General features: G+C 68.0%; 1 protein-coding gene across 1 annotated transcript; it reads left to right on the top strand.

Annotated features, from left to right (window-relative positions):
- Positions 1–615: 615 nt before the first annotated feature.
- ADAMTS4 (ADAM metallopeptidase with thrombospondin type 1 motif 4) lies at positions 616–10,033 on the top strand. Its single transcript, XM_056137823.1, has 9 exons — positions 616–1,161; positions 1,637–1,960; positions 2,052–2,184; positions 3,975–4,145; positions 4,512–4,798; positions 5,458–5,644; positions 5,734–5,909; positions 6,770–6,945; positions 9,329–10,033. The coding sequence occupies exons 1-9, from the start codon at positions 616–618 to the stop codon at positions 9,747–9,749; spliced, it is 2,421 nt and encodes an 806-aa protein (XP_055993798.1). The 3' UTR covers positions 9,750–10,033.
- The last annotated feature ends 2,040 nt before the right edge of the window (positions 10,034–12,073 follow it).

Below are 12,073 nucleotides of genomic sequence, written 5' to 3'. Positions count from 1 at the left end.
AGAAATGGGAGACACGGACGGTGGGGGCAGAAAGCCCAGGGGACCGTGGTCCTCTGTGTGGGCGGCCGGGCCCTCTCCCCGACTTCCTCCCCACCAGCGCCAACTGCGGGATTTGGGAAAAGGCTTCGTCAGGGGTTGGCCCGCTGCCTCGCATCCCTCCGGCTGCCGGCTGGGTCCCCCCTCTCCCCTCCCCCGCGTGGGGGGGGACGGACAGGAAAGCCGAGAGTGAGTCGGCCGGGGCTGAATGGCTCAGCGCTCTGCCAATGGTCGCAGCTCGGCGGGTTTAAAAGCGCTGGCGGGGGGCAGAGGCCAGGAGACCCACAGACCCACAGACCCCGGGACAGACGCACAGATCCGGCCGGGAGGAGGCAGACAGACAAAGGCACAACGGGGGGCCCGAGGAGCTGGGGCACAGTCAGAGCCGAAGAGTGTCCAGAGGGGCTCAGGGGGGACCGGGGAGACCCCCAGATCTCCAGGAGGGGCCGTGAGAGCCAGCCCCGAGCCTGACTTTCCTCCACGCCCCCCCGGGAGCCCCCAGCCCGGCCGGCAGCCCCCCGCCTGCCTCCCTCCCGGCTGCAGACGTCCCCTGGGCGGGTGTCGGCACAGCCCCGGCCCATGTCCCCGTGTCCCGCGCCCCGGTGGCTGCCGCTGCTGGCGGCTGCCCTGCCCCTCGCCCGGCTCTCGGGCCCCTCGGCCCCCGAGGAGGAGGTCGTGTTCCCCCGGGCGCTCAACGGCAGCGTGTGGCCGGGTCGGGGCGCCCCTGCCCGGCTGCGCTGCCTCCTGCCGGCCTTCGGGGAGCCGCTGCTGCTGGAGCTGGAGCAGGACGCGGCCGTGCGGGCCGAGGGCCTGACGGTGCAGTACCTGGGCCGGGTGCCCGCTCCCCTGGGCGGTGCCGAACCCGGGACCTACCTCACGGGCACCGTCAACGGTGACCCCGAGTCCGTGGCCTCCCTGCACTGGGATGGCCGGGCCCTCCTGGGGGTGCTGCAGTACCGGGGGGCAGAGCTGCACCTCCAGCCCCTGGAAGGGGGCGCCCCCAACTCGGCCGGGGGGCCCGGCGCTCACGTCCTGCGCCGGAGGCGGCCGACCAGCGACCAAGGGCCCATGTGCAACGTCAAGGGCCCCCCCGGGCCCCCCAGCCCCGGACCCCGAAGGGCCAAGGTAGGCAGCGCCCTCTGCCACGCGGCGACGGCCCCACCCACCCGCTGCACCCCATCCCCTGGCCCGATGCCTGCACCCCCTCTTCCCACCACCTGGCTGCCCTGCCCTCCCCCGATCCCGCCGCTGGACCCCAGCCCGGGGAGGGCTCCCGAGGGGACTAAGAGCCGGGGACGTCCCCGCACCAGGGAACCCAGCGAGCAGGACCGAGCAGGGCTGGGCCATCTTGGCCAGGAAGGAGTCCCCCCTCCACGCACCCCTGCCCCCCTCCGCCCGCGGTCTCCTCCCCTCTCCCTGCCCCCTTCCCACCAGCCCGCCCCGTTGTTCCAGCTTAATCCAGACCAGACGGTGTCCCGCACCCCCTCCGTGCCGGGCCAGCCTGCAGCTGCTGACCTGACGGACCGGCTCCTGCGGGCACTGGCACAGGCAGCGCTGGCCCCGCCGGGCAGCGCACCCAGGGGACACTCTCTCCCCGCAGCGGTTCGCGTCCCTGAGCCGGTTCGTGGAGACCCTGGTGGTGGCGGATGCCAAGATGACCGCGTTCCACGGGGCCGGCCTGAAGCGGTACCTGCTGACCGTGCTGGCGGCCGCCGCGAAGGCCTTCACGCACCCGACCATCCGCAACCCGGTCAGCCTGGTGGTCACCCGCCTGGTGGTGCTGGGCCCCGGCGAGGAGGGCCCCCAGGTGGGGCCCAGCGCGGCCCAGACTCTGCGCAGCTTCTGCGCCTGGCAGCGGGGCCTCAACACCGCCAACGACTCCGACCCCGACCACTTCGACACGGCCATCCTGTTCACGCGGCAGGTGGGAGGGGGACACTGGCGTGGGGGGCACGGGCCTGGGGGGCCCCCGCCGTCCCGCGGCGCCGCTCAGGCCTGCCTGCGCCCCCCCCCAGGACCTGTGCGGGGCGTCCACCTGTGACACCCTGGGCATGGCTGACGTGGGCACCGTGTGCGACCCGGCTCGGAGCTGCGCCGTGGTGGAGGACGACGGGCTGCAGTCGGCCTTCACGGCTGCCCACGAGCTGGGTGAGGGGCGTGGCCGCCTGGGTCTGGGCTAAGTCGGGGCGGGGCTTTTTGCGGGGCGGGGCTCTTAGGGGCGTGGCTAAGTGAAGGACAGCTGGGAAGGAGCCAATTGAGGGCCAGGGCTGTGCTGGGGGAGGGACTTTTGGGGGCGTGGCCTTATAGGAGTGTGGCTGTGCTGGAGGCGTGGCTGGGCGAGGGGCGTGGCCGCCTGGGCTAAGCCGGGGCGGGGCTTCTGCAGGGCAAGGCTTTGAGGGGCGTGGCTAAGTGAAGGACAGCTGGGAAGGAGCCAATTGAGGGCCAGGGCTGTGCTTGGGGCGGGACATTTTGGGGCGTGGCCTTATTGGATGTGGCTGTGCTGGAGGCGTGGCTGGGCGAGGGGCGTGGCCGCCTGGGCTAAGCCGAGGCGGGGCTTCTGCGGGGCAAGGCTTTGAGGGGCGTGGCTAAGTGAAGGACAGCTGGGAAGGAGCCAATTGAGGGCCGTGGCTGTGCTTGGGGCGGGACATTTTGGGGCGTGGCCTTATTGGATGTGGCTGTGCTGGAGGCGTGGCTGGGCAAGAGGCGTGGCCGCCTGGGCTAAGCCAGGGCGGGGCTTCTGCGGGGCAAGGCTTTTAGGGGCGTGGCTAAGTGAAGGACAGCTGGGAAGGAGCCAATTGAGGGCCAGGGCTGTGCTGGGGGAGGGACTTTTTGGGGCGTGGCCTTATAGGAGTGCGGCTGTGCTGGCGGCCTGGCTGGGTGAGGGGCGTGGCCGCCTGGGCCTGGGCTAAGCCGGGGCGGGGCTTTTAGGACAGGGATCTTAGGGGCGTGGCTAAGCGAAGGAGCGCTGGGAAGGAGCCAATTGAGGGCTGTGACTGTGCTGGGGGCGTGGCTAAGCCAGGGAGGGCCTTTTGGGGGCGTGGCCTTATTGGGTGTGGCTTGCTGGAGGCCTGGCTGGGTGAGGGGCATGGCCGCCTGGGCCTGGGCTAAATGGGGGCGGGGCTTCTGCGGGGCGGGGCTCTTAGGGGCGTAGCTAAGTGAAGGACAGCTGGGAAGGAGCCAATTGAGGGCCTTGGCTGTGCTGGGGGTGTGGCTAAGTCAGGGGGCGTGGCCTTATCGGGGTGTGTCTTTTGGGGGCGTGGCCTTATCGGGGTGTGTCTGTGCTGGAGGTGTGGCTATGGAGTGGAGCAGAGTGAGGGGCAGCAGGCGTGGAGCTGAGGGGCGTGGCTAAATTGGGCAGAGCTTTTGTGGTGGGCGTGGTTTTATTAGGGCCTGGCAATGGACTGAGGTGTTAGGGGGCGTGGCTTTTGACAGGGCGTGGCTTATAGGAGGCGTGGCTTGCGTGGGGCGTGACCGTGGGTGGGGCCGATTGAGGGGCCGAGCTGGGAGGGAACTGTGTGAGGGGAGGAGTTGGTGCGCCTGGAGCTGGGGGTAGAATTGCGTGAGGGGCGTGCTGCGGTGGGTAGGAGCTGGTGTGGTGTCTGTAGCTATGAGCATGTGTGTAGAAGCTGGTGTGCGTGCGCGTGTTTGCATGTTAGTATACATGTAAGAGCTGCTGTGTGCATGTGTGCATGTGTGAGCATGTATGTCGGGGCTGAGTCTGTGCATGTGTTCATGCATGTAAAGGCGTGTAAGGGGCGTATGCATGCCTGTTCCTGCATGTAGGGGCCGAGGTGTCTGCGTGCGTGTTGTCGGACCCCACTGGCTACTCCTCACATGAACCAGGGCTGTCGCACTGACCACAGGGAAGGGGACGGGGCCAGGGTGGGTGGGGTAAGTGCCCTGGAGGAAGTGGACCCTAGCCAGGCTTCTGTGCCCAGGCCACGTCTTCAACATGCTGCATGACAACTCCAAGCCCTGTCTCGCGCTCAATGGGCCCGGGGGTGCCTCCCGCCACGTCATGGCCCCAGTGATGGCCCATGTGGACCCCGAGGAGCCCTGGTCGCCCTGCAGTGCCCGCTTTGTCACCGACTTCCTGGACAACGGCTATGGTGAGCTGCCGCCTGCCCCCCTCCGCCCCTTTCTCACACCTGCGGGCCCAAACCACCCTCCCTCCCACTTCCTGTGTATCCGGTGTGTGGGGGTGGGTGGTCCCACTTCCTCCTGGGAGGTGGGCTGGTCCCCTGAGGGATCAGGGCTGCCCACCCCGTGGCTACTGGAGGGCGGCCTGTGCTGCTGGCTGTGGGTAGGGGTGGAGGAGAGGCTGTGCTCTGGGTCACCTCCCCAGCCTGGTCTCCTGTGTGGAGGGACGGCGAGCTGGGGGCAGCCCCGTGTGCGTATGTGTGTGTGTGTGCGCGTGTGTCCGGTTCTGCGCCACTCAAAGGCCCTCACTGGCTGACCCCACCCGCCCTCCCCAGGCCACTGCCTCCTCGACAAGCCCGAGGCGCCCCTGCACCTGCCCGCGACCTTCCCGGGCAAGGACTACAGCGCTGACCGGCAGTGCCAGCTGACCTTCGGGCCTGACTCCCACCACTGCCCGCAGCTGCCGCCGCCCTGTGCTGCCCTCTGGTGCTCGGGACACATCAACGGGCAGGCCATGTGCCAGACCAAGCACTCGCCCTGGGCCGACGGCACCCCCTGCGGGCCGAACCAGGCCTGCATGGGGGGGCGCTGCCTGCAGGGTCACCAGCTCCAAGACTTCAAGGTACCAGCAGAGTGTGTGTGTGTGTGTGTGTGTGTGTGTGTGTGTGTGTGTGTGTGCGTGTGTGCGCGCGCGTGCGTGTGACGGGCGGGGCCAGGACAGGTGTGGGCGTGGTCAAGGCGGGGCGGTGGGGATCAGGGGTGGGCGGGGGCCAGGACAGGGGTGGGCGTGGTCAAGGCGGGGCGGAGTGGGATCAGGGGTGGGCGGGGCCAGGACAGGGGTGGGCGTGGTCAAGGCGGGGTGGTGTGAGATCAGGGGTGGGCGGGGCCAGGACAGGGGTGGGCGTGGTCAAGGCGGGGCGGTGTGTGGGGCCAGGGGTGGGTGTGGTCAAGGCGGGGCGGGGTGGAATCAGGGGTGGGCGGGGCCAGGACAGGGGGTGGGCGTGGTCAAGGCGGGGCGGCGTGGGATCAGGGGTGGGCGGGGCCAAGACGGGGGTGGGCGTGGTCAAAGCGGGGCGGGATCGGGGTGGGCGGGGCCAGGACGGGGGTGGGCGTGGTCAAGGCGGGGCAGTGTGGGATCAGGGGTGGGCGGGGCCAGGGTGGATGTAGGCTAAGCTCCAGGGGGTGTGGGCGTGGTCAAAGCAGGGTGGTGGGCGGGGCGGAGTCGTGGTGGGCGGGGCCGCCCAGGAGATTGACAGCCCCTCCTCCTCCCGCGCTCTGCAGATCCCGCAGGCGGGAGGCTGGGGCTCCTGGGGCCCCTGGGGCGACTGCTCGCGGACCTGCGGGGGTGGCGTCCAGTTCTCCTCCCGGGACTGCACGAGGCCGGTGCCCCGCAACGGGGGCAAATACTGTGAGGGTCGTCGCACCCGCTTCCGGTCCTGCCACACACAGGACTGCCCCTCGGGCTCAGGTGAGGGGCACTGCGTGCGTGCGTGCGTGCGGGGGGCTCGGGGCCGGGCTGGGGGCGGCGCGGGCCGGCCCTGACTGTCCCTCCCGCAGCCCTGACCTTCCGCGAGGAGCAGTGCGCCGCCTACAACCTGCGCAGCGACCTGTTCAAGAGCTTCCCGGGGCCCATGGACTGGGTGCCCCGCTACACCGGTGTGGCGCCCCGGGACCAGTGCAAGCTGACCTGCCAGGCGCGGGCCCTGGGCTACTACTACGTGCTGCAGCCCCGGGTGAGCGCCAGCGCCGGCCCTGCATGTGGGAGCTGAGACAGAGGCCGCCGCCATCTGTCCACCTGCCTGCCCCCTGCATGTCTGTCCTCCTGCCTTGTTACCTGCTCCCCCTCCTGCCCACTGCCCTCCCTCTTGCCCACTGCCTTCTCTCCTGGTCACTGCCCTCCCTTCTGGTCACTGTCCTCCCTCCTGATCACTGTCCTTCCGTCCTTCCTCCTCTGACTGTCTTCTCTCCTAGTCACTATCCTCCCACCTGGTCACTGTCCTCCTTCCTGGTCACCGTCCTTCCTTCCGCCCTCCCACCTGTCCCCACCCACTCATCTGTCCTCCCGGCGCTCACCTATCCCGACTGCTTAGAAAACCAGCCCAGAGGCTGGTGAGACAGCACAGCGGGTAGGGCGTTTGCCTTGCAAACGACCCGGGTTCGATTCCCAGCATCCCATAGGGTCCCCTGAGCATCGCCAGGGGTAACTCCTGAGTGCAGAGCCAGGAGGAACCCCTGAGCATCGCCGGGTGTGACCCAAAAAGCAAAAAAAAGAAAAAAAGAAAAAGGAAAACCAGCCCAGACCCTGGCAAGGGCGTCCCGCGTCCACTCCGCGGTACCCAGCCCCAGAGAATGAATTCGGAGTTTAAGCCTGTGGCCCCCGTTCCCGGCGGATCCGGGGGCTGCTGCCCTCTAGCGCCCGTCGGCGGAACTGCCACTCCCCCTGGCTCCCCCGCGCGCGTGTCCAGAGCGCGCACCGGGCTGGCCTCGGAGCGTCCTGGCGGCCCTGGGCATGACCCCGATGCTGCGGCCCAGCCTCCCCCCGCGCGCCCCCACTTCCGGGACCCCTCGGGCAGCTCCGCGCTCTGGTCCCCAGGTGGTGGACGGCACGCCCTGCTCCCCCGAGAGTGCGTCCGTGTGCGTGCAGGGCCGCTGCATCCACGCGGGCTGTGACCGCGTCATCGGCTCCAGGAAGAAGTTCGACAAGTGCATGGTGTGCGGCGGCGACGGCTCGGGCTGCACCAAGCACGCGGGTTCCTTCCGCAAGTTCAGGTGCCTTGCGCTGGGGGCTGGGTGCTGGGTGCTGGGGCACCGCGGGAACCCCGCGCCGGGGGCAGGGACCAGAGGGGACCCCTGGGAAGCAGAGGAACCCCACATTGGGGTAGGGATGCAGAGGGGCCTGGAACGCAGAGGGGACCCCCCCCATCAGAGATAGGGACGCAGAAGGGACCCCTGGCACGCAGAGGGGACCTGGAACGCAGAGGGGACCCCCCCATCAGAGGTAGGGATGCAGAAGGGACCCCTGGCACGCAGAGGGGACCTGGAACGCAGGGGGGCCTGGAACGCAGAGGGGACCCCCCCCATCAGAGGTAGGGACGCAGAAGGGACCCCTGGCATGCAGAGGGGACCTGGAACGCAGAGGGGACCCCCCCATCAGAGGTAGGGACGCAGAAGGGACCCCTGGCACGCAGAGGGGACCTGGAACGCAGGGAGGCCTGGAACGCAGAGGGGACCCCCCCCATCAGAGGTAGGGACGCAGAAGGGACCCCTGGCACGCAGAGGGGACCTGGAACGCAGAGGGGCCTGGAACGCAGAGGGGACCTCCCCCCATCAGAGGTAGGGACGCAGAAGGGACCCCTGGCACGCAGAGGGGACCTGGAACGCAGGGGGGCCTGGAACGCAGAGGGGACCCCCCCATCAGAGGTAGGGACGCAGAAGGGACCCCTGGCACGCAGAGGGGACCTGGAACGCAGGGGGGCCTGGAACGCAGAGGGGACCCCCCCATCAGAGGTAGGGACGCAGAAGGGACCCCTGGCACGCAGAGGGGACCTGGAACGCAGAGGGGACCCCCCCATCAGAGGTAGGGACGCAGAAGGGACCCCTGGCACGGAGAGGGGACCTGGAACGCAGGGGTGCCTGGAACGCAGAGGGGACCCCCCCATCAGAGGTAGGGACGCAGAAGGGACCCCTGGCACGCAGAGGGGACCTGGAACGCAGAGGGGCCTGGAACGCAGAGGGGACCCCCCCATCAGAGGTAGGGACGCAGAAGGGACCCCTGGCACGCAGAGGGGACCTGGAACGCAGGGGGGCCTGGAACGCAGAGGGGACCCCCCCATCAGAGGTAGGGACGCAGAAGGGACCCCTGGCACGCAGAGGGGACCTGGAACGCAGGGGGGCCTGGAACGCAGAGGGGACCCCCCCATCAGAGGTAGGGACGCAGAAGGGACCCCTGGCACGCAGAGGGGACCTGGAACGCAGGGGGGCCTGGAACGCAGAGGGGACCCCCCCATCAGAGGTAGGGACGCAGAAGGGACCCCTGGCACGCAGAGGGGACCTGGAACGCAGGGGGGGCCTGGAACGCAGAGGGGACCCCCCCCATCAGAGGTAGGGACGCAGAAGGGACCCCTGGCACGCAGAGGGGACCTGGAACGCAGGGGGGCCTGGAACGCAGAGGGGACCCCCCCCATCAGAGGTAGGGACGCAGAAGGGACCCCTGGCACGCAGAGGGGACCTGGAACGCAGGGGGTCCTGGAACGCAGAGGGGACCCCCCCATCAGAGGTAGGGACGCAGAAGGGACCCCTGGCACGCAGAGGGGACCTGGAACGCAGGGGGGCCTGGAACGCAGAGGGGACCCCCCCCATCAGAGGTAGGGACGCAGAAGGGACCCCTGGCACGCAGAGGGGACCTGGAACGCAGAGGGGCCTGGAACGCAGAGGGGACCCCCCCATCAGAGGTAGGGACGCAGAAGGGACCCCTGGCACGCAGAGGGGACCTGGAACGCAGAGGGGACCCCCCCATCAGAGGTAGGGACGCAGAAGGAACCCCTGGCACGGAGAGGGGACCTGGAACGCAGGGGGGCCTGGAACGCAGAGGGGACCCCCCCATCAGAGGTAGGGACGCAGAAGGGACCCCTGGCATGCAGAGGGGACCTGGAACGCAGAGGGGACCCCCCCATCAGAGGTAGGGACGCAGAAGGGACCCCTGGCACGCAGAGGGGACCTGGAACGCAGAGGGGTCTGGAACGCAGAGGGGACCCCCCACCATCAGAGGTAGGGACGCAGAAGGGACCCCTGGCACGGAGAGGGGACCTGGAACGCAGGGGGGCCTGGAACGCAGAGGGGACCCCCCCCATCAGAGGTAGGGACGCAGAAGGGACCCCTGGCACGCAGAGGGGACCTGGAACGCAGGGGGGCCTGGAACGCAGAGGGGACCCCCCCATCAGAGGTAGGGACGCAGAAGGGACCCCTGGCACGCAGAGGGGACCTGGAACGCAGGGGGGCCTGGAACGCAGAGGGGACCCCCCCATCAGAGGTAGGGACGCAGAAGGGACCCCTGGCACGCAAAGGGGACCCCGGCCTGGGGCAGGGGCGCACCGGGAATCCCGCGGCCAAGCTCGCTCACGGCCCCTCTCCCCCTCTCCCCCGCTCCCCGCAGGCCCGGCTACACGGACGTGGTGACGCTGCCCGCGGGGGCCACCCACGTGCTGGTGCGGCTGCAGGGCGGCCCGGGGCCCCGCGGGGTCTTCCTGGCGCTGCGGCGGCCCGACGGCTCGTACGCGCTCAACGGCGCGTCGGCGCTGCAGCCCGGGCCCGCCGACGTGCCGCTGCCCGGGCCGGCGCGGCTGCGCTACAGCGGGGCGGCCGCGACCCCCGAGACGCTGGCCGGCCGCGGGCCGCTGGCCGAGCCGCTGACGCTGCAGGCGCTGCAGGCCGGAGACCCCCGCGGCGCGCGCCTGCGTTTCAGCTTCTTCGCGCCGCGCCCGCCCCCCGCGCCCCCGCGCCCCGAGCGCCCCGACTGGCTGGCGCGCAAGGCGCTGATCCTGGAGGCGCTGCGACGGCGCCGGTGGCCCCAGTGACCCGGGGCCCGCACCGGACTGGACTGGACGCGGGGCGGGAGGCGCCCTGTGCGCGGGCTGGGCGGGCTGGCCCTGCCCCCGCGGCCCCGACGGCGGAGGCGCTGGGCTCGGGGAGGCCCGCCCGGAGGTCGCTCCCCGCTGGCCACGGGGAGGCGGGCAGGCCCGTATTTATTTCCTATTTATTCTCCTCAGTTTACACCGGGGCAGCGGGGAGGGGGCGGCCGGTCCTGGAGACGGAGCCCGGCTTGGAGCCGGCCACACACGGGGCGCTCCAGGGCGATGGGCAGAAGGGGGGGAGTGTGAGCGTGAGTGTATACGCATGCGTGCGTGTGTGCATGTGTGTGTCTGCCTGAGTGAGTGTATAAGTGGATGCATGTGTGTGAGTGTGTGTGTGCTTGTTAGTGCCTGTGAGTGTGTATGTATGTGTGCATGTGCTTGTGTATGTGTGTGTGCTGTGTATGAGAGTATGTGTGCATGTGTAGGAGTGCATTGTGCATGTGTGTATATGTGCATGTGATGAATCTGCATGTGTATATGAATCTGCACGTGTGTGAGTGTGTGTTTGTGTATGAGTGTGTGCATGTGATAAGTCTGTGCACATGTGTGAGTGTGCATTTGAATGTGTGTATGTGTACATGTGTATGAGTGTGTATGTGTGCATGTGATGAATCTGCATGTGTGTGAGTGTGTGCATTTAAGTGTGTATATGTGCGTGCGTGTGCTTGTATATGTGTACATGTGTATGAGTGTGCATGTGTGCATGTATGTGTGTGTGCACATGTATGAGTGTGTATGTGTGCATGTGATGAATCTGTGCAAGTGTATGAGTGTCTGTGCATGTGATGAGTCTGTGCACATGTGTGAGTGTGTGCATTTGAGTGTGTGTGCATGTGCTTGTGTATGTGTACATGTGTATGAGTGTGTATGTGTGCGTGTGTGTGCACACATATGAGTGGGTACATATGCATGTGCTGAGTCAGTGCACGTGTATGAGTGTTTGTGCACGTGTACATGTATGTGCACATGTATGTGTCTGTGTGCATGTGTATGAGTGTCTGTGCATGTGATGAGTCTGTGTACATGTGTGTGCATTTGAGCGTGTATGTACATGTGTGTGTATGTATGCATGTGTGTGCACATGTATGAGTGTATATATGTGCATGAGTCTGCACGTGTATGAGTATATGTGCACGTGTGTATGTAGGTGCACATGTATGAGTGTGTCTGTGTGCATGTGCGTGAGCTTATGTGTTCATGTGTACGAGTGTGTGTGTCACACGGGCTCTGTTCACCTGTTGAGCCTCCGTTTCCGGGAGGGGCCAGGCTCAGCGGCAGGGAGGGGGCAGTGCCTGGACCGCACACTGGCTTCCCTGCCCGTGGGGAGGTGCCCGGGCTTGGCTGGCTCCAGGATGCTCTGGGACATCAGGGAGAGACAGAATAAGGCGGGGGCATCCCAGTGCCTTGGGGGGGGGGGGGAGCAGGCGCGGGGGGGGGGGGACTGGTAGCTGTGCTGGGCCTGGCACATCCGAGCTCTCCACCCCCGGGGCCCTGGCCTCCCGTCCGGGCCAGCCACAGCAGCCACAGCCACGTGTGTTTGGTAGCCTGCCCTGGAAGCCACCTCTGCAGCGAGGACAGCCCCGAGCCATGACACTCCCACGCAGGCCTGAGGCAGGGCCACTAGAGGTGGCTGCAGGGCGTCTCATCGTCTCGGTTCCCTGGGCTGAAGGTGCGCACGCGGGAAGCCCGGATCCAGCCCGGAGAACGCCCACAGCTGAGCCTCCGAGGCAAAGTGGGGTTCCCCGGGGGAGTTTGGGGTCGGGGAGGCAGGAAGGAGGCACATCACGCTCCCCTGGGCACAGCCCAGAACCCCACTGAGGTCATGAAAGGGGGAACCCCGGCACCAGGCACCTTGGAGACCTACCCCGTCCGTCTGTCACTCCATGGGGGCGGGGGGGGGGGGGGCATGTGCTCCTCATGCCAAGAGGAAGCCCGGACAGTAATAAAGTAAACTGCTCTGATGATGTGTATCCACGCCTCGGGGAAGGGCTGCGCCCTGACTGCCTTCTGGAACATTCTCCAGGCTACACACTGCCTCAGGTCCTCATGCAGTGTCAGCTCGTTCTCACGCTCTGTGCGGTGGGGGAAGTCCCCTCTGGGGGGCTCGGGGTGCCGCCATCTCCCCACAGCCTGGGTGGGGGCACCCCTCCCCCATGCAGAGGGCCCGGGGTCAGGGAGGCGGGAACCCCACGAGGCCACATGTACGCGGGTGCGTGCGTGTGTGCGGTGGGGCCGGGCTGGAGGCCTGCCAATCTCCAGCCCTTTCT

The sequence above is a fragment of the Sorex fumeus genome, unplaced genomic scaffold (genome assembly GCF_029834395.1).
Source record: "Sorex fumeus unplaced genomic scaffold, SorFum_2.1 ptg000127l, whole genome shotgun sequence".
NCBI classification, from domain to species: domain Eukaryota; kingdom Metazoa; phylum Chordata; class Mammalia; order Eulipotyphla; family Soricidae; genus Sorex; species Sorex fumeus.
This window is presented reverse-complemented; position numbering and strand designations above follow the sequence as displayed.

Coding starts and splice junctions, on each gene's coding strand:
- ADAMTS4 (XM_056137823.1), top strand. CDS start 616: ATGTCCCCGTGTCCCGCGCCCCGGTGGCTGCCGCTGCTGGCGGCTGCC. Junction 4,799..5,457: donor ACCAGCTCCAAGACTTCAAG/GTACCAGCAGAG, acceptor CGCGCTCTGCAG/ATCCCGCAGGCGGGAGGCTG. Junction 5,645..5,733: donor GGACTGCCCCTCGGGCTCAG/GTGAGGGGCACT, acceptor TCCCTCCCGCAG/CCCTGACCTTCCGCGAGGAG.